The 22,301-nt window shown below is 41.6% G+C and overlaps 1 protein-coding gene across 2 annotated transcripts in view; it reads left to right on the top strand.

The window, feature by feature from the left end:
• skic3 (SKI3 subunit of superkiller complex) overlaps positions 1 to 22,301 on the top strand; it is a 136,287-nt gene that overhangs the window by 65,288 nt on the left and 48,698 nt on the right. For both annotated transcript variants that reach the window (XM_060906954.1, XM_060906955.1), the window contains exons 29-37: positions 2,093 to 2,217; positions 4,926 to 5,049; positions 5,151 to 5,375; positions 7,724 to 7,796; positions 9,897 to 9,950; positions 10,049 to 10,160; positions 15,937 to 16,065; positions 16,542 to 16,666; positions 19,008 to 19,172. In XM_060906954.1, the coding sequence (XP_060762937.1) occupies positions 2,093 to 2,217; positions 4,926 to 5,049; positions 5,151 to 5,375; positions 7,724 to 7,796; positions 9,897 to 9,950; positions 10,049 to 10,160; positions 15,937 to 16,065; positions 16,542 to 16,666; positions 19,008 to 19,172 (1,132 nt within the window). The remainder of the gene's footprint in view (positions 1 to 2,092; positions 2,218 to 4,925; positions 5,050 to 5,150; positions 5,376 to 7,723; positions 7,797 to 9,896; positions 9,951 to 10,048; positions 10,161 to 15,936; positions 16,066 to 16,541; positions 16,667 to 19,007; positions 19,173 to 22,301) is intronic.

Raw genomic sequence — 22,301 nt, 5'->3', positions numbered from 1 at the left:
GCTTTTTTTCTTCCTCTTGTCTCCTCCTCTTCTCTGCCCCAGATGGATAATTTCTTTTTTGAGACATGGCTTAGCCATCTAGTCCACCTATCTTCCGAAGTGAATAACTCCTGTCACGTCACGTCACGTCACGTGCGTCTGGTTGTGCAGGAGCGCAGTGGCAGCAACCAGCAGCAAGGATTAGTTAACCTAATGTACCAACTATGAAAATGATACAAAAAATTTTATTTTGTGTCTTATTTTTGTGTCTTTTGTTTCTGCTATATCATGTCATTGATATTACGTTTTTTTAATTAAAAATATTTTCGCAGGTGGGCATTCCAACTGCTCTTGGGGGCCCCCTGGTGGTGTGTGGGGCCCTAAGCGGGCGCTTAATTCGCTTATGCCTTGGGCCGGCCGTGGTGATGCTCAACTTGTCTCTTCAGAAATCCCCAAAGAAAATAATTTCTTTCCACCACAAAGGTGAAGGCTACAAGAAGATCAGCAAAACTTTACTTATCAGTCAGAATACTGTAGCAAAAGTGGCACAAAAATTTAAGAAAGATGGAACTGCAACCATCTCACAGAGACGTCCAGGTCGTCCACGGAAGTTAACACCTCGACAGGAGCGTCTTCTGATGAGAAGGGTTGAAGAAAATCGGCATGCAAGTTCACTGCAGTTATCTAAAGAAGTAGAAAGCCAAACTGAGGTGACTATTTCCCGTGACACAATACGGCGTATTCTGCAGAGGAATGGCATGCATGGATGCCGTCCACGAAAGAAGCCTCTCCTAAAGCCCAGGCACAAAAAAGCCCGCCTAGAGTTTGCCAGGGCCCATGCTGACAAAGATGAAGACTACTGGGACTCTATACTCTGGAGTGATGAGACCAAGATAAATGTTTTTGGAACTGATGGCTTCAAAACTGTATGGCGTCACAACATTGAGGAATACAAAGAAAAATGCCTGGTGCCTACAGTGAAACATGGTGGTGGCAGTGTCCTTATGTGGGGCTGCATGAGTGCTGCTGGTGTCGGGGAGCTGCATTTCATTGATGGCATCATGAATTCACAGACATATCGCTCTGTACTGAAAGAGAAGATGCTACCATCACTCCGTGCCCTTGGTCAGCATGCACTTTTCCAACATGACTAAACACACATCTAAGGCCACTGTTGGATTTCTGAAGAAGAACAGGGTGAAAGTGATTCAGTGGCCAAGTATGTCTCCTGATTTGAACCCAATCGAACGCCTATGGGGAATTCTGAAGAGACAAGTTGAGCATCACTCTCCATCCAGCATCCAGTCACTAAAAGAGGTCGTTGTTGAAGAATGGAAAAAGATTGATGTTGCAAAATGTCGCCAACTTGTTCATTCCATGCCTAGAAGACTTGGTGCTGCCATTAAAAATCATGGAGGCCATACAAAGTACTAGATGTAGTAGTTTTTGTCGTGGGGTGTACTCATTTTTGCACCACCCTAATTTGAGTAAAACTGAAAAATGTGTAATCTAACTTGTATTACTAACCTTACTTTCCCGTTCTAAGTTAAACAGATGTTATATTAAACTTTGTCTTGTCAACATTTTGGAAATTGTTTGTGTTCATTAAGATATTGTTTAAAATGTTACTGTTCAAAGGGGGTGTACTCATTTACGCTCAGCACTGGATGAAATTTCATTCCAGATGTCTGTGTGCTTGGCTTTCTCAGTTACCCTCTGTAGTACGCTGCCTGGCTCTGTAACATAACTACATGGTGTGTAACATAAGTGCATGTGCTACGGCGTGGTCACGTGGTCTGGCTCAGCCAATCTGAGTGTGAGAATCGGTCAATAAACATGGCATTGCTGCTGGTTACCCAAATTGAAGCCAATTTTGTGGTGGAATAATTAAATTTGCAGCAACTTATGGGCAGCAGAGGCAATATAAATCGTTTGAACATTGAAAAGTGAGGGTTTTTTTTTTTTGTCGTCTCCCCCGTGGGATCAAGTAGCCGGCGCAGACCGTCTGTGTAGGTGGAGAAATCCCAGTCGCCGGAATTTGTGGAGATTTCTGTATATGATGCTATAAGCACTTTTTCTTGTGGGATAATTTTATAAACGCTTTCTGTCGTAGTGACACTGATCAGTGGGAGGAGGCTGTCCGTCATTATTCCTTGACATCACTAGAGGAGCTGCATGATCTCACAGGCATGGCTCTAGCGTGCTTTAGAGCAGGACATCTGCAGGAGAGTGTTAATGGTAAGTTGTAATTCTTTTAAAACTCTGAGGTTTAGTAGTGGTGCGTTTTGATCCCCTGCTGGCTGAAAGGCCCGAAGGGGAATTATGTCGTGGCGGAAGGGTGCTCACCTTCTGAAATCAACTCCTCTCACAATTTTTGGAGGAATTTCACTAAACTTGACAAAAGGCCTTGTGAAGCCAGTATCTCACTGGGCTGCGACAAATTGCGAACATCATTCGCGAGAGAGTTTCAAAAGTGTCTTGAAACATTCGCGGGGCTTCTCAGTTTCCTCGCATGAGTCGCAAAGTGTCGCTCCTTCGTCGCTGAAATTTTTGAACATGTTCAAAAAATTCATGCGACAAAATTTCTCTCAAAATAGCCGCAAACGCGTCGCTAGTGTCGCAAAGCCGTCATGAACCCTTCTCAAATCAGTTTCCGTGAAGCGAGATACTGGCTGAAGTGTGAGAGAACTGAATTCGCATATTTTATCGCAATTGTTGTCTCCAACTAGTCGCAGGCTGTCGCAGCCCAGTGAGATACTGGCTTTATATGACGGTAATACGCAGACTGTGATTTAATTTCGTTTGTGGAAATTTTCCCAGAGTTTTGAGCCTTGATTAAATAACTTTGACAGTTTCACGAGGGTGTACGTTCTTCTGAAATCATCTCTCGCAGTTTGTGGAAGAATTTCACCAAACTTGGCAAAAGGCTTTGTTATATGACCGTTATACGCTTATTGAAATTTCATTTAATTTGGGCGAATTTTACCAGAGTTATGCCCTTGATTATTAACAAACTTGTACAACCCCGATTCCAAAAAAGTTGGGACAAAGTACAAATTGTAAATAAAAACGGAATGCAATGAGGTGGAAGTTTCAAAATTCCATATTTTATTCAGAATAGAACATAGATGACATATCAAATGTTTAAACTGAGAAAATGTATCATTTAAAGAGAAAAATTAGGTGATTTTAAATTTCATGACAACACCACATCTCAAAAAAGTTGGGACAAGGCCATGTTTACCACTGTGAGACATCCCCTTTTCTCTTTACAACAGTCTGTAAACGTCTGGGGACTGAGGAGACAAGTTGCTCAAGTTTAGGGATAGGAATGTTAACCCATTCTTGTCTAATGTAGGATTCTAGTTGCTCAGCTGTCTTAGGTCTTTTTTGTCGTATCTTCCGTTTTATGATGCGCCAAATGTTTTCTATGGGTGAAAGATCTGGACTGCAGGCTGCCAGTTCAGTACCCGGACCCTTCTTCTACGCAGCCATGATGCTGTAATTGATGCAGTATGTGGTTTGGCATTGTCATGTTGGAAAATGCAAGGTCTTCCCTGAAAGAGACGTCGTCTGGATGGGAGCATATGTTGCTCTAGAACCTGGATATACCTTTCAGCATTGATGGGGTCTTTCCAGATGTGTAAGCTGCCCATGCCACACGCACTAATGCGACCCCATACCATCAGAGATGCAGGCTTCTGAACTGAGCGCTGATAACAACTTGGGTCGTCCTTCTCCTCTTTAGTCCGAATGACACGGCGTCCCTGATTTCCATAAAGAACTTCAAATTTTGATTCGTCTGACCACAGAACAGTTTTCCACTTTGCCACAGTCCATTTTAAATGAGCCTTGGCCCAGAGAAGACGTCTGCGCTTCTGGATCATGTTTAGATACGGCTTCTTCTTTGAACTATAGAGTTTTAGCTGGCAACGGCGGATGGCACGGTGAATTGTGTTCACAGATAATGTTCTCTGGAAATATTCCTGAGCCCATTTTGTGATTTCCAATACAGAAGCATGCCTGTATGTGATGCAGTGCCGTCTAAGGGCCCGAAGATCACGGGCACCCAGTATGGTTTTCCGGCCTTGACCCTTGCGCACAGAGATTCTTCCAGATTCTCTGAATCTTTTGATGATATTATGCACTGTAGATGATGATATGTTCAAACTCTTTGCAATTTTACACTGTCGAACTCCTTTCTGATATTGCTCCACTATTTGTCGGCGCAGAATTAGGGGGATTGGTGATCCTCTTCCCATCTTTACTCCTGAGAGCCGCTGCCACTCCAAGATGCTCTTTTTATACCCAGTCATGTTAATGACCTATTGCCAGTTGACCTAATGAGTTGCAATTTGGTCCTCCAGCTGTTCCTTTTTTGTACCTTTAACTTTTCCAGCCTCTTATTGCCCCTGTCCCAACTTTTTTGAGATGTGTTGCTGTCATGAAATTTCAAATGAGCCAATATTTGGCATGAAATTTCAAAATGTCTCACTTTTGACATTTGATATGTTGTCTGTTCTATTGTGAATACAATATCAGTTTTTGAGATTTGTAAATTATTGCATTCCGTTTTTATTTACAATTTGTACTTTGTCCCAACTTTTTTGGAATTGGGGTTGTATTTTGGCAATTTCATCTAGGTGTGCTTGCTTTCTGAAATCAACTTCCCTCACGATTTTTATTATCCCTCGCTGTCCGAAAGGCCCGAAGGGGGATTATGTCGTAGCAATGTCTGTCTGTCTGTCCGTCCGTCCATCCCAGAAAGGGTGCTAATATGTCGGTAATACGCATATTGCAATTTCGTTCAATTCAGTCGCATTTTACCAGAGTTATGGCCTAGTTGCCAGCAGGGGATGTTGTGCTCTCAGAGCACTCGTTACGTTTATCTTGTGTATGTGTCACATACGGTACATGGCTTTTTTTTTTTTTAAATTGTGTTCCAGCCTATGAGAGAGCTCTTGCAGTGGCCTCCAGTGAGAAGGAGAAAGCCTATATATTAACAGCTCTGGCTTTACTACAACACAGACTGGGGAACATGGACACTGCCAAAACTTTTCTCTTTAAGTGGTGAGCCCTTCAGTTCATCAACCTCAACAGATCACTACTCGTGCTGGAGTTTACTGATACCGTCCTTCCTCATTCTTTGTGTGTGTGTTTTCTTTTCACAGCTCCTTGCTAAAGGAGCCAATTCCAGAGAGTTTGCTGTGTCTGTGTGCTTTGGGTCTAGTCCACGGAGATGCCACCCTGGCCACCGCTGCCCTCTCGGAGCTGTTGAAGCTGGATGAAGCATTGAGAGGTGCTGTGGAGGAACACTGCCTGCTTACCTGCACTCTGCTGGCTCTGCAGGGCAACTACAGTGCTGTGCAGAGGGAGGCTTCCAGAGCAGTGTTCAGGTACATGTGTAATCTTGTAGTACTGGGCATCTGCAGAATCCAAAATTGAGACATGGGAGGAATATTTGATTTGCCTGCTTAAAGTGCGTATCACGGGTAAATTCAGGAGCAAGATCAATGTAATTCTCCTATTTTATATTCAACTTTGGTCAAATATCTGTAACATTCTGCATTCTCTGCAATTGTTTTTACCTTGCGCAATACCAGAAAAATTCAGTTGAAATCAAGCCATTTGAGGCGAATTGGTCCGCCTCTGAAAAAACTTGGCATTTGGATTTCCCTGCAAACCTTGATTTTCGTGACGTCGCGTGTGGGACGCCTCCCTCTAAATCCTATGTCAACGTTGGTTTGTTTATGAGAAAACGACCTGGTGGTTTTCTGCAGATTTCTTCAACGTTATCGCGTAATTATTAAAATGGTTAACAGATGTAACGTAGGAGGGTGTAGCAACACCAGTCTGGATGGGATTAGTACTAGGGCTGCGTACCTACCGTATTTTCTGGACTATAGAGCGCACCTGTATATAAGCCGCATCTGCTCTATTTTAAAAAAAAAAATTTAAAAAAAGATATACAAGCCGCACCGGGCTATAAGCCGCAGATATCTATGTTGAAAAATTAGATATTTACTGCATGTACAGAACGATTTTGTACTGTAAATGTACATGTATGTACCTGAACAGATTCTTTCCGAACAGTGCCTTTTAACACGGCAGCAACTTTGCTGATTAAAACGGAACAGAACCAAGAGAAAATAACCGGGATTTATTTACCTTCATTTCTCCTGTGTTTGAAACCACAAGTCACTTTAATCATCTTCGCTGGATTTGAAAATAATTACCAGTTAGTAATTTGTCGTGCGTGTTCTATCTGCTAAAGATCTGCTAATTCTTCTTTGCATTGATTTTTCGTCTATCTTATTTTTGATTCTACTTCCGGTTAGAGCGCCCCTAGCGGTGGAAGAAAAATCCACAGAATAGCCGCACCTTTGTATAAGCCGCATGGTTCAAAACCTAGGAAAAAAGTAGCAGCTTATAGTCCAGAAAATACGGTAAATGTAACAACAGGTACCAGTACAGAGGTTTAGGTACAGGTCCGTACCTGTACCTGAACAATTTGACAAATTCTTCTGAACTTCTTTAATAATGACAGAAACATTAATAAACTGTTGACAACTTGTCAGTATCTTTATTCAAAGAAAACCGAACATAACTAGGTTTCCTACCTCACTTCTCAGGTCACCCTATAGTTAACTTGGGACAAAAAGTCATAAGTTGTCTCACAGCGAGAAGTGACCACACTAGACTACAGACTACGCGCAGTCTGCGGTCTTTAACTTGCGCGGCAAAATTACACAAAGCAGCAAAGGCCGCCAATGCCAGCAAAAGGAAAAATGGCTGACCTGCTTTTGAGTCTTTTTGACCAATCAGAACGCTGGATCAGCCAAGCTCTCGCAATGTCTCGTGAGACTGTGGCGAGAGGATCTCAAATCAAAGATGGCTCTGATTCCAAGTTTCAGCGCGGCATTTTACGTCTTTTCCAGTGCTAAATTTTCGTCTTTGTGGTAGGATTTACGCATCTTCAGTCACAAAATAAGCAGATACTTGATGTAAATTTATATCGGTACAGTACCGGTACTTCATGAGCCGGTATTTTGGACCTGTACCGAATCGATTTTCACGGTACAGTACCGGTACGCAGCCCTAATTAGTACTCATCGTTTTCCAAAAGACCGGACAATGAGAGAGAAATGGGAGCGCTTGGTCTACACAGGCTGTGCACTGAAACCGTGCAAAGCTCGCGCAGCCTGCTGGCGCTTCCGCAGGTAACGTCACAAATCTGGCTCCAGACTCCCTTGGGATTTTTCCAGACGCGTTTTGTTATTTTATTTTTTTCTGCTGTAGACAGATGGCCTTGTGCAAAATTACCCTTCTGGATGAGTGTGTAAATGGACATACTTTCATATTTAAAAAAAAACACGAAATTGGTCCAGAATATGCACTTTAAAGCTTATAAAAGCAGATATGACATGGTGGAGCTTTCATTAAATGACTCAAAGCTATTATTTTAGCTACATTCACTTTTTTTGTGTGTGTATTAGTGTGTCCAATAAACAAATCAGTTACTGTTATTTATGTTCGGTCACTACTGGTTTGATTTTTCTTTGCAGTTTTGTGTCTAAATCACGTCAGTATCGATTAAATATCTAAAAGGTGAAATGGCTCACCTGAACTCACAGCAGGATTTTTTTTTTTTTAATGGGAAGACCTTTTAAAGGTTACTAGAGACATCATTATTTAATTTCATATTGAATCTTTGACATTACTCTTCGACCATTTCTTGTGACAGAAACCCAGGAAACCCGTCCCTCTGGGCACTGCTGTCCAGACTGGTGCCACAGTACTGTCCCAGCAAAGCTGATGTAAGCTCACCAGAGAGCCATTTTACACTATATATGATGTGTTGAACCAAATTTCTGTTATTTTGAATGTTCTGTTACTGAAATGGTAACGATGATGATAAAATTTCACATTTTTACACCTACCCTACATGGTTAGTGTAGAAATAGATGTGAATGAAGCGACTCGCCCAAAATTAATTCATTAAATTCGAAGATCATTTTAAGTTAAAACACACAGTTAAGTCAGAGGTTATGATGTTATAATCTGTTGTGTTTGCTGCATCAGTATGCTTTTATTTTATTTATTTATTTATTTAATTAATTTTAATGCTTGTACTGCTGCAGAATAAACTCCAGCTTCTCAGGCTTCTGTTTGAGCTCTGAGCACTGGAACGCTTTGTGATTAGAAGCTTAAAATGTTTAAAGGAGAACTGAAGTCATTTTTAAACTTGCTTTATTTCTTAATTAACGTGTTATTCAATTACGTTTTCGGTTTTAGTAACCTTATATCGTGACTCGTATTGGCAACTAATTGCAATTAAATATTATACTTATCGGCCTGTTCGGTTTTTAGCCGTGTTGAATTTAGTTCGTTTGGTCCACGGCAGGCGTCGCTTATCCGCGCGATCTTCACGAGACTTGTGCGAGACTTCGAAACGTGACGTGTCAGCCAGGTGTCAGTGCCGCCATTTTGAAAACTGTTTTCCAAACGAAGTATTGCACAAAAACGAGTTTAAATGACGATTACTGCCTACTTTTTTCAAACTTTCCTGATTGCTATCAAAACAAACAAAACTTCCGGCTTGATTACATCAGCATTCGAAAGAGGGCGCACGTCTTTTGACAACGTTGGCAGATATCGGTCACTTTGATTTCCGCTGTACGTTTTACTTCCGTCCTACGATGTCTCGCACAGGTCTCAACGAGTCTCGTTTACGGCCATCGCTTTGACATACGGACTGATATATTACAGAGCATATTTCAAACACTCATAACTTCCTATAGCAGCGACAAAATAGTGATCAAAAATGCATTCCGATATTTAATAAAATGAGAAATAGAATTTTGATATTAAAAAATTTGCCTTCGGTTCTCCTTTAACAGTTATTCCACAAAATTGAGTTGTGCATCGCGCCAATTTGGCTATAAATCATGTACGAGATCGAACGGAGTAACTGTTTTATTCTCTCCCCATTCACTGGATTTTTGAGAAACGGAGCATTTTTATTTTTTTGCAAATTCGATAAATAAAATCTTTGTACAAAACGACTGACAAAATCATTTCTGCTTAGAATGTAAACAAACTGGTGAAACGACAGTTTGTGAAAAATGTTATAATTAATTCTTGGAAAAAAAATTTGTCCTTATTATCAAATACTTTTTATTATACTTTTAATTTTGTTGTGCTTTTTTTGGGCGGAGGGGTTGTTTTTGAGTAGTTTTTATTTCATCCTTGGTTGGTTCAGCAACACGCTCTGCCATTTTGTTTTTCTCTACTCACGGTATATGAGCTGATATCCTAGTAGTAGAGTAGCCAATCAGAGCACACGATTGCTCATATCCAGTGAACGTGGCTAGAATAACGAGGAATATTTAGGCACTTTCAACACCTGACTGTTTGGAACGCAGCATTGTTACTTAGGTTTGCGATTTGCTTTAGGACACGGAATGAATTTCTGTTCTCTATAAAAATGAACAAAACCTCGCCACACTGTCAGTTTAACTTTATGGCAGCGTTATGTAAAGCCGAGATCATACTGCAAAGCGGGAGGCCGTGTAGATAATAATTATAAATTAAAATCTAATGTCAACTTTTTGCGTGATTTGTGAATACCCCGAATACATGCTATTTTACAAAATGTTGGATTTAAAATTTTAATGATGTTGTTTGACACGAGAAGTTTGAGGTTTTAGCCATAAATCGATGAGATGGATTAGGGTGATTTACTTCCATTAGACTTGTTATCCAATACAAATCTGACCGCAAATGTCTTGGCTGATTAGATGCCATAGACTACAATGGGAACATTGCATTATTTTTTTTAATTTTCTTTAAGGATAAAACCTTACATTTTTTTTAACAACTAAAGTCATGCAGAATTAACATTGTGTCTCACTTAGGGTGGAGCTGTGGCAGGTAGCGTGGCATGTCATGCTAGCATGACTCTAGGAAAGGTGGGTTTAACTTTGTAATAATTTCAAGCAGATAAAGCAGTAGAGTATGAAGCGCAGCCATCTCATTACTCATTTATACTGTGTGTGTTGGTCTTTAGAGGGCACTGCTGTACAGTGGAGTAAATCAGTTGGCCTCAGGCAGACACTCTGGGGAAGACAGGAGGAAGAATGCTCTAAAGACCGTACAGAGAGCCGTGCTGCTCTGTCCAGGTAGGTTTAGGACAGACTGAGAGTTTGTCCTCAGGGCAACTAAGAAGTGCAATAAGAACGTCGTAATGTTTGGAGATGTATTCATGCTAGGCAACTGTTGTATTTTTCTTTATTCCTATATAAAATAATTTCTGTTCAGCTTACATAAAAGCTACTGGATTATTATTATTATTATTATTATACAGGGGTATATAGGAATCTCCCTGCCCTGTCCGTCTGTCCGTGTGTCTTGTAAGCGCAACTCCTCCTAAACGGTTTGATGGACTTTGATGAAGGTAGCAACATACTGTACCACCTGAACATGTGCATGAAGAAGAAGAATCGCGAACCATGGTCTTTGTCATTATCTGGTGATGTGGCTGGTGTTCCACTCCATGAAATTGTACCAAATGGATTTAGACCCCATATATTACTGAGATGGTGTTGCCAGGGTATCGTTTTTTTTTTAAGTTCTCACACACTTCCAGTTGACAGATTTTGTTGCGAGCAGGGGGTATTCTATAGCGAGTTTACCCTCGCTCCAAAAAGGGGGGGGTTTATACTGGTTTACCTCTGTCCGTCCGTCTGTATCGCCATATTTCCGTCTGTCCGAAACACCCTTTTTCTCAGCAACCACAAATCATAGCCACGTGGTAACAAACTTCAGCTTGGGGTTCTATACCGTGTACTGTATACCATTTTCAGGTCTGTCACACATCAACTTCCTGTTTACCGACTGACTGTATTTACGAAACATATAGGGTGGATTTACAAAATTTTCACAACACTTTTTCTCAGCAACTACAAGATTCAAGATTTTTTATTTGTCGTGTACACAATAACAGACACAGCGGTTTTTTATTGGGTAATGAAATTCTTATTTTGCAACTGCCCGACCAAACTACGCTTACCAAAATAAAAAGAAATATATAAAAAATATAAAGTGCATATGGAATGCAAAATATAACGGTAGAGTGAAAAATGAAGATAACATTTAAAAAAAAAAAAAAAAGAGGCAAACAAACAATGTGCAAACATGGAGGTAGATATACTGTGCAATGTCTTGTGCAAAATTGCTAAGATAATCCGTGGCTCAAAGCCTGATGGAAATATAGAGGTAGATGGTGATTATAATCCTTGGTTCAAAAGCCTGATGGAAATATAGAGGTAGATGGTGATTATAATCCTTGGTTCAAAAGCCTGATGGAAATATAGAGGTAGATGGTGATTATAATCCTTGGTTCAAAAGCCTGATGGCCTGGGGGTAAAAACTGTTTGTCAGTCTAGTAGGATGGATATCTATTCATTACAACTGAAGTGAGTGCAATTGCAAGTGCATTTTTTGATTTGATTTGTAGATGGATATCTACAAATCACAACTGCTTGATATTTGGTACCGAGCTTCAGCTTGGGGTTCTATACCATGTACACCGTTTTCAGGTCTGTCGCATATCGACTTGCTGTTTACCGACTGAATGGATTTACAAAAGCTTTAGGGTGGATTTTGACGCTATTTCAAGAAGCAAAATGCTATTTCAAAAGGACAGTTTACCAGGATGCTGTTTGAAATCCCTGAGGAGAACACTGCTCTTTACTTACTTGTTTCAGGATTAATTATTTGTTGAAGTCAACATTCATAATAAGCGTCCTATTCCTTCGATTGCTTGCATTCTGATATAAGTGAGAGCGGGGGATACGTACGCAAGTGAGCAGTAGCTCACAGTTGATCTTGTTCACTGCAGTTTCTGTGAAACTCCTCAACCAGTTGCTATCAGAAGTTGCATAATTAGTTAAATGGAATCCACGTGTTCAAGTCCAGGACAACATGCTGGAAAAGTACGAGTTGGAGTTTGGTTATAAAAAAAAATCTCAAATTTTGAAGATCCCGCAGATCACCATTAAATCCATAAGTAAAACATGAAAATAATATGGTACAACCATGACTGTGTCTAGAGGAGGTCATCCACCAAAAGTCAGTGACCAGGTAAAAAGGGCATTAGTCAGAGAAATAACCAAGAGACCAAAGATAACTCTGAAGGAGCTGGAGAGATCCAAAGGACCACCATGCCCTGCACACGCCGTAAATCTGGTCTTTATGGAAGATTGGTGAGGCAAGTTGGAAACGTAGCCTACATTTGAGAAAAGGTTGTCTGGGCTGATGACAGCAAAATTGAACTTTTTTCCCTTCCATTTTCACAAAGTGCTGCATTTAGGGGAAACCCAACACTAGTCATCGTCCCGAAAACATGATCCCCCACAGCAAAGCGTGGCGGTGATGGCATCATGTTGAGAGCTACATTATTACTCCAGTTTCAGCTGCACTTGTCTCAAGTCAGCTTTTATAAAGGCCTGAAATCACAAGTAATCAACACGCCGTTTGATAGGAGTCCGAAGAGTTTCAGTGGAAAGATTGTATCTCAGAAACACTCAGAACAGAATGCAGCAGTCAAGTATGAAAGCGGAAGTCGTATTCATGATGAGTTAATTTACTCATAGCGTGACCAAATAATTTGATTTTTTTTTTTCAAATTGTTATTATTTTTTAAAGCTAACACTTGATTTGAAATGTGATTTGTGCCCGTAAAGCAAGACAAAATCTTTGTTGGAATGTTATAAAGTACAGATTTCTCAGCTGGTATAAAAGACTTATAAACTTGAAAAGCTACAGGAAGAATATCAGTCATTAGGGAATAACCAGCCGTCCATCCGTCCATTATCTATACTGCTTATCCATCAGGGTCATATGGGAAGCTGGAACCAATCTCGGGTGACTTCGCGTGAGAGGAGGAATACACCTCGGGCAGGTCGCCAACTTATCGTAGGCCTTACACAGAGACGAACAAGCATTCGCACCTATGGGAAATTTTTTTTTTTGTAATTTTCTCTTTATTTAGGCATCAGGTCACGTACGATAGAGGATATTATCCTTCCATTTCTCATTTCTTTCTTTCTTTACACAGTAGTTTCCTTTGCAAAAACTAAAATAGGTAAACAATTCAAACCCAAATAAAACCATTTCTAGCAGAGAAAACCCAAAAAATAGCCTATCCATCCATAATCGTCACAACATTGTGTGCCTGGGCCATTTTTTGAACATTTTTATCTCATCTCATCTCATTATCTCTAGCCGCTTTATCCTTCTACAGGGTCGCAGGCAAGCTGGAGCCTATCCCAGCTGACTACGGGCGAAAGGCGGGGTACACCCTGGACAAGTCGCCAGGTCATCACAGGGCTGACACATAGACACAGACAACCATTCACACTCACATTCACACCTACGGTCAATTTTTAGAGTCACCAGTTAACCTAACCTGCATGTCTTTGGACTGTGGGGGAAACCGGAGCACCCGGAGGAAACCCACGCGGACACGGGGAGAACATGCAAACTCCGCACAGAAAGGCCCTCGCCGGCCACGGGGCTCGAACCCAGGACCTTCTTGCTGTGAGGCGACAGCGCTAACCACTACACCACCGTGCCGCCGAACATTTTTATATGCAATAAAAACAATTAGAACATTGGGGTAAGTTTCACTGTTTTCCTTAGAAAAGAATTAAAGAAAAAGAAAAGTGACATGCATAAATACATTACAGGAAGATGCCTCGAGCAAAATCTGATCTTAAACCCACTTGCTCAACATACCCAGTCCATCTAAGCCAGATTCTAGAAAAGTCGTCAGTCTTTATTTTGAGGGAGTAAGTCAACTTTTCCATTGTGTATATATCATGAATTACATCTAGCCATTCTCCTATTGTAGGAGGGTCTGACTTTAACCATCTTTTTGATATTGTTTTTTTACTCGCCACCAGTAGTATAAGTAACAACTTCTTTTTATCCCAGTAGTCCCAACAGTCAAGTGAAATATTTCCTAAGTATAAAATGTCAAATCTACAAGGAATGTCTACTTCAAAAATCTTGTTCAGCTGAAAGTGGATGTCTCGCCAGTATGGTGTTATTATTGGGCAATCCCAGAAAACATTGGCCTCATTTGCCCCACAGGCCCTCCGGCAGGCAGTGCTAGATATTTGTGTGCGCTGCTGTAATGGTGTTATAAAAAATCTCTAAGTTTTTCCAGCTATATTCACGCCATGTGTTTGAGCATGTTGTTCCCCATTGTAGTTTCCACAGATTTCCCCATTCTTCTTCAGATATTGGAAGATTACCTTCCTTTTCCCGTTTATCCTTAATATATAGAGTGTTGTCTGGACTAGCTTGACGTAATGCCTGGTACAATCCAGATACAACCTTCTTGCAAGTTATTGAATTATTAGCTCCCTGGAACACTTCTAAAATACCTGTCTTTTGCCCCTCTATTGCTCTAGCTATATGTTCCTGAAAGTATCGCCTAAACCAGGGCTGGGCAATTATTTTTTCTATGGGGTCACATGAGAAACAGAAAATTTTGTGGAGGGCCGGACCAAAGGGCTGAACTAAATTCTGCATAATATTAATTGTATTTCTTGATATAAAGCAGTAAATAACATTTGTTTTTACAAGCTGCTAAGACTGGTAAGAGTATGGAAAAAACGAGGTTGCCTTACAAAAAATGTCATTCAGTCAAATTTCCCAAAACAATGGTTAACAAAATGTGAACATTTGTACCTTTTTTTTTCAGTCACATTCACCCCAAAACACAATAAAGGCATCACAATATTGTCTTTCTACTCGAAATATCAAGCAAGATGCATCATATTATAATAATGATGCCCACATTTGTAGCCTAATCACCTCATTTGGTGTTTTTCATTTGGTAATGCCGACTCAAATTGTAGTCTTTGAACACGGCGATCTGCTCTCCGCAAACTAAACACATGGCTTTATCTCTGACTTCAGTAAATCAATACTTAGCGGTCCATGTTTTGTTGAAAGCCCTGCATTCGGCATCTACCTTTCGTCTTTTTGGCGACATTTTGGGGGCTAAAGTCTTCTTGTGATCTGCTCGCAACAACGTCGATTCGGTGTAGGAATCAGATCTACAGATCGGCTCGGGCTCCGGCGCCTGCTGGTGACGTCACGCTATGTGATTGGCTGGACCGTTTGAAGGATGACGTACAAGTTTGTGGTTGGTCTGGACAAATTACGGAAGTAGTTATCGCAGGATTAGGTTTCGTGGGATTTCATGTCATGTTCATGTCGCGCGCATTGCGTTTTTGGTTTACACAACTTCAGAATAAAAGCAATGCACATTCAGTCCATGCATGAGGTAAAATTAGAAAATATGTTTATTCTGTAATTTCTAATTAACCTTACGCGGGCCGGTCAGAATGAACCAAAGGGCCGGATGCGGCCCGCGGGCCGGAAAATGCCCAGGTCTGGCCTAAACTGAATGTATCTATAAAAATCTTGGGGTTGTAATCCATTCTCTTATGCAACAACTCAAAGCTCTTAAGTGTGCCTTTATTTACAAATGTGTGGTAAGTAGTAAGCCCCCCTTTAATCCAAGTCTTAAATCTGGAGTCCAGAATGTTAGGGGAGAAATCCATGTCATAAGTGCACCATCGTAATATTTTTAGAGTATGTTCCAATTCACAAAGTTTTATTATCTTCTGCCCTATGGGAAATTTAGAGTCGCCAGTTAACCTCATCCACATATCTTTCGACTGCGGGAGGAAACCAGAGTACCCACAGGAAACCCATGCAGGCACAAGAACATGCAAAGTCCACACAGAAAGGCCTCAGTCGGCCACGAGGATCGAACCCAGAACCTTCTTACTGTGAGGCGACGGTGATGACCACTGTGCCGCCCCCATTAGATAATATAATTCTGTAACTGTATATTTTTTTATCCCTTGTATTCAGATGATCCGGCGGGGTGGGCGGGGCTTATGGCTGCATGTCACGCAGAGAATGTAGCATGTGCCCTGTCAGGCTCCTCCCCGTGCAGAGAGGGTCTAGAGAGAGTGTTTATGACACTGGTGTCAGAGAAAGGTCAGTAAACAGCTTTTTTTTTTTTTTTTTTTTTAATTTATTGCAGACAGGCTGGCATGTTATCCAATCAGGCTTATCAGTTTCATGGTATTTTAATCAAAAACAGTCAAGTTTACATTTGTATTTAAAATAAAAAAATCCACATTTGAAGGTTTACACATTGTGTTGTTCTGGTCACCGAACAAATTTATTAAAATGCATGTTTTTTTGGGGATAAATGATTCATGTCGGTTGTATGGGGGGGGGTATTGTTCATCCTTAAGAAGGCGCAATTTCCCTCTCTGTGACAGTATAAAATTAAAATGTATTAATATATTTGAATGCATGCTAATATTAAATATTTTAAGCAATTAAAATCTGATGCCGTCTTTTATTTAATATTGTGGCGCTTATAGAAGGTGTACCAAATTTAGCGTGTGTGTGTGTGTGTGTGTGTGTGTGTGTGTGTGTGTGTGTGTGTGAACACTGTGTTCCAGTGAAAAGCCTGCAGAGAGAGGATGGGATTTTGGCTCGGGCTTTGGATGGCTGGGTTTTGCAGCAGACTCTGACAGGACTCAAACAGAGCGGCCAGCATGATGAAGCCGAAGCTCTGTGTTCACAGGTTCTCCAGCGCTCGCTCTCTCTCTCTCTCTCTCTCTCTCTCTCTCTCTCTCTCTCTCTCTCTCTCTCCTCAGCTGTCTTTTTGGGCCACAGGTGCAGACAGAAGCCCTGGCCATCATTACCACACATGTATGGCTTTTATAGCAGAGATGAGTCATATGTCAGAGCCATAGTATCTGTGAATCTTCTCCATTTGTTCCTCCACTCAATTTTTATTTTTTTAAATTCTTACCTCCTTTGCATACTTGATTACAACCAGTCTTTATCATCTTGGATATAATTTTGAAATCCTTTGACTGTTTTGACCATTTATTACATTTTAATTTTGTGCAAAAAAGAGGGGGGGACTACTTTTTTTAATAATTATTATAATTATTATTATTAAAACAAGGGCGGCACGGTGGTGTAGTGGTTAGCGCTGTCGCCTCACAGCAAGAAGGTCCGGGTTCGAGCCCCGTGGCCGGCGAGGGCCTTTCTGTACGGAGTTTGCATGTTCTCCCCGTGTCCGCGTGGGTTTCCTCCGGGTGCTCCGGTTTCCCCCACAGTCCAAAGACATGCAGGTTAGGTTAACTGGTGACTCTAAATTGAGCGTAGGTGTGAATGTGAGTGTGAATGGTTGTCTGTGTCTATGTGTCAGCCCTGTGATGACCTGGCGACTTGTCCAGGGTGTACCCCGCCTTTCGCCCGTAGTCAGCTGGGATAGGCTCCAGCTTGCCTGCTACCCTGTAGAACAGGATAAAGCAGCTAGAGAGGATGAGATGAGATGAGATGAGATTATTAAAACAAGGTTTTGCAGCTGAAGCCGTTAGGCCAGGTCGGATGAGCTTATGTGATCACGCGTCCATCGTCATCGTCTGTCCACAATTTACAAAAATCGCTACTCCTCCTACAGGATTGATTGGATAAAACTTATCAAGATGGTGGTGTCACCTTTCATATTTACAATTTTAATGGCGTCTGAAATTTTTGCGTGACTCGTCGCATTGTAAACTGCTGGGACGTTTTCACTGAAATTCACCCGGACGACCCTAAAGACATATTCCAACGAGTTGTTCACCAGGTGGCGCCACCTGCTATGGATGCAGCTACACAGGGGCTGCAATTTCACAAAAATCGCTCCTCCTACAGTAGTGATCAGATTTTGATCAAACTCGTATGGAATGTTCTCCGGGTTGGTATGTATAAAAGTTGTCGAGACAGTGGCTCCACCGGTCATATTTGGGTGTTTGAAATTTTGGGGTGACTCGCCATACCAAACACTACTGTTTGTAAACTGCTGGGACGTTTGCACTGAAACTCATCCAGAAGACTCTAAAGACATATTTCAGCAAGAATTGTTCACCAGGTGGCGCCACCTGCCATGGCTGCAGCTACACAGGGATCATATCAATTTCACAAAAATCGCTACTTCTCCCACAGGATTGATCGGATTTCAAACTCGCACACAACAAGAGTGGCCGGTATGATCTACAGCCTCACTGAGGCCATTTTATTATCAGCTGATCTCCTTCAGCTTGTGTTATTTATATTGAATAATGTTAAATAAGATATTTAAATACCTGTAATAAATCAGACTACATCTGAGCATGCTGCTTTTCACTTTGAAATATGGATATAACTGTTTTTCTTATTGTTCTTCAAGTATACTTTTTTTTTTAACAGTTCAACTAATGTTAAATATTGAATTAATTATGACATTTTTAAACAGTCTAGGTGTTTTTGTTTCCAAATGGCTTTCTAAGGAAGCTAGTAAAAGAAGTGCATAATTGTGTTTTAACCACCAAACATGCCTTAGCAGCTATTAGCTTGCTACCATTTATCACATGACCTTTAGCGATCAATCAGTCAGTCGACCAATTCTATCACTTTGTCACGTTGAATGGTTACAATTTGATCATTTTAATTTGTCATTGATATTTGTATCGCGGGAGTTTGCATGTTCTCCCCGTGTCCGCGTGGGTTTCCCCCGGGTGCTCCGGTTTCCCCCACAGTCCAAAGACATGCAGGTTAGGTTAACTGGTGACTCTAAATTGACCGTAGGTGTGAATGTAAGTGTGAATGGGTGTCTGTGTCTATGTGTCAGCCCTGTGATGACCTGGCGACTTGTCCAGGGTGTACCCCGCCTTTCACCCGTAGTCAGCTGGGATAGGCTCCAGCTTGCCTGCGACCCTGTAGGACAGGATAAAGCGGCTACAGATAATGGATGGATGGATGGTTGGATGGATTTGTACGGTATCGCAACCGCAAACCTATAGGCTGATCTATTTTACTCGTATTCCACATATTCAGTAGTAATATAGTTGAGTGCGTGTATGTGAAATGCCTGTCGGTGCGTGTTACAGGTGTTGAGTGTGTCTCCTAAGGATCCTGCAGTGTTCCTGTTGCTCAGGCAGGTTCAGTGCGAGTGTCTCCTCCTGTCTGATGCCAGAGACTGCATCCCCCCCACAGTGCTGGACCAGCTGAGTGCTGCTGTCATGGCCAACCCAACCTCAGTATCTGCCTGGCACGTGAGTACTGCCACATACACAACGTCTAATCTAACTCCACACCAGATCTACTTTTTTTTTTTTTTTTGGTGACCTGTCAGTAGAAAGGGATCACTGCTAACCAGGTATTATCAGAGCAGTGGACTGTCTCACTGCGGGATTGAGAAACAGTTTGTCAGCTAAGGACATCAGTTCTGTGGTCAGAAACTGACAGTCATGGGCTAGAATACACTTAACACAAATTTAGCATGGGGACAAATGAGCTGTTAGATCTGTACACCTATAAGTTGTTCCAACAAGGCTGATGTGTCTAATAAGGCGACTCATTTTAGATTTTTCGGATCACGGATCCGCCGACGGCAGTTAAATACTACCGCTAGAAAAATAAAAAGTCTGTGCATATTTTTATTTTAACCGCCGAAACGTACAAAAAGAAATGTAAAAAAAAAAGTCACATTTTTCTTGTAACAGCACTGTATCCCTGGTACTAGGTCATATTTCTTTAAGTAAAAAGTATTAGAATCGCAAATACAAACGACAATGTGTGTTGTATATATCCACTTCAGCCGAGTCCGAAAACGAAGCTATTTACGACATTGAGTATTCACTTGAATGTTTTTATGGTATTTACAACCGCTTTACGACAGTGTCAAACTCGTGCTGACCAAGGCTGACGCTGACGGCATGGATTCCGAGCTATCGCCTCAACTGTACGTAAGCATGAAGTGTGGTAAAGAAAAGTCTTTTCACTGTCTCACTAACCAAAACGTGGGCGATTTCGTCTCTCAAGCGTTGAAAGTAAACAATGAAAAGATCAAAACGATCTTTGGTTCTCAGAAAGAAGGTGGTGATGTAACGAGCGCGATGCCGAATATGCCTGCCATAACGTTAGTTCGCGATTTTGGCTGCAAGTATCTGACTGTGGAATTAGAAGACGATGGTGCCGCAGAGAGTCCTATCGAATCAAGTAGCACGAACGTATCAGCCTTCGATGTGCTCATGAGAGCTCAACAGTCATATGACCACATACCTTCAGAGAAGTAAGTACTGGAATACTAGTCCGTGTTATAAACTTATACACAAGAACACACACGTATGTATGTATGTATGTAAAGTATGCCTCTTGAATTTAAAGGGGTACCAAATATAATATATACAGTTGCTGATGTGACAAAGTAACGTATTCTTAAGTATTCTATCAAATTTATATACTAGAAAACAACGAAATATCTTGGTAATTGTAAATATAATACTTTATACGCTAAACTGCACAAGAGTCGCCATTTTTAAAAGACCGTGACGTCAGCGCTACCCACTGCACTAGCGGAACTCTCCGAAATAGAGGAGAGAAGCGTGTAATCATGGCGTCGGGCGCATCAAGTGAAAGCGACAGCTCTGTCGAATCATACGAAGAGATCCCGCAAGACACACTGCAAGCAGGCTATGGCTTAGAAGGGTACCAGTTTGAACCTAGGAGAGGTACTCTCGACTCCGGTGATGACGAAAGAAGAGAAGAAAGCTCGGATGACGGCGAGGATGAGACTGATGCTGACCATGGGCATGGCCAGGCCCGGTGCCAGGAACAGTTTACTAAGGGGGCAATTAGAAATCGCAAGGGGGCAAATATTTTTCATATAGTGTGTAGTAGTGATGGCGGTCTGACAACATGTTTCAAACAATTAACTGCGCCAACCACAAAACCACGGCCCCGAAGGTTGCTTTAGTCCGGGAAAATCATTTGACATATTACCAGGGCAGTTGCGCTTTATCAACTCCCGTGCCCACCTGTTAACCCTCCCCTCCAATTTTCTCACAGACACGCGTTACAACCGGAAAGATGCCAAACATAAAACAACACACACAAACCTACAGGCAAGTCCTTTACATTTAAAATACGTACAAATAGCTCCGCGGCATGAAAACAAAACGTCAATGCAAGTCTAAGGTACTTGGTTCGGCGGCCAAAATCATAATTTAAAAAAATCAACAGACCCCGCGGCTGCACCAGTAATAGCCTTCCTGACTCGCACCGAGTCAACGCTAACCACTTAATCCGCGATCCACTTAATCCGCGATATTAGGCCAAACAAAATAATATGTGTTTCCTGTTTCCTGGGTTTTCAAAACAGGGTAGGTAGGTAGGTAGGGAAAAAAAAAATTGTTTATCCCAAAAGTTTACGACAAATTTTCTAGGGTAGGTAGGAAAAAGTGAGAAGTTTCCTTTGAAAACTTTTTTTTGCAAAATACTCGTTAAACGTTTGCAACTGATCCCAGAATGTCAGAACTGTGTGATTTGTTGTAGAAAACAATGTTGTAGTTCCTCTATAGCTCTTCATTTGGAAATATTTTTAATTGTTGTGAATATCTTTTGCATTGCAATAGGCTGATTTGACAAGCAAACATATCTGTCCACTGTGTCTCTGCGCATGTGCAAGTAGTCATTTACATCCGACCCTTCGAGGCATGAACATAAGGGTGGCCAGTTTTTCTACTTAAAAATCGAAGATAATCATCATTGTAACACTAGCAAGAATACGCAGCATTGTTCAGCTACGTATTCGATTGCATCTAACGGTGACCCCTGTCTAGAAATGCCTACGAAATTTGGCTTTGCTGCGACCTTCGGTGTCCATGTTATAAACGTTTAAAGGTGGGCTGGAGCCATGGATCAAATCAAAACTTAAGTCGCTGAGCAGCGCTTGCATGGTGGCGAATGACTGGCTGAGGCACCGTCCTACCAGGCCGTGCCCGTGCTGGTTTGAAAGGGCTGGGGTAGAGGGAGGTGCGTGTTGGTTGTCAATTTACTCCTGACGGGCCTCATGTCTTTCGGCAAATACCGAGTGGTTTATATGACACGCCCTAGCGGTTCTCGTTTGACTTGCCAGGTGGCTGCCAAGCAGGTAGGGTCGGGCGCAAGAAATAGTTTATCATGGTCATAAACAGTTGAAGGGTCACAGAGTTTTTACAGGGTCGGTCAGGTAACTGGAAACACGTATATTATTTTGTTTGGCCTTAGATGCCTTCGCGTAGATCCTGGAGAGACGACATCTCAAACGCAGAGATCTTTTGAAAGAACTGGTTGGGCTCCCCTAATTAATATCCTGCGACAGAAACGGCTGTCATGGCTCGGCCACGTCGTACGCATGCCTC

Source organism: Neoarius graeffei, chromosome 24, assembly GCF_027579695.1.
Source record: "Neoarius graeffei isolate fNeoGra1 chromosome 24, fNeoGra1.pri, whole genome shotgun sequence".
In the NCBI taxonomy this organism is placed as follows: domain Eukaryota; kingdom Metazoa; phylum Chordata; class Actinopteri; order Siluriformes; family Ariidae; genus Neoarius; species Neoarius graeffei.
The sequence above is the reverse complement of the archived record's forward strand: the minus strand, read 5'-3'. Positions and strand labels throughout refer to the sequence as shown.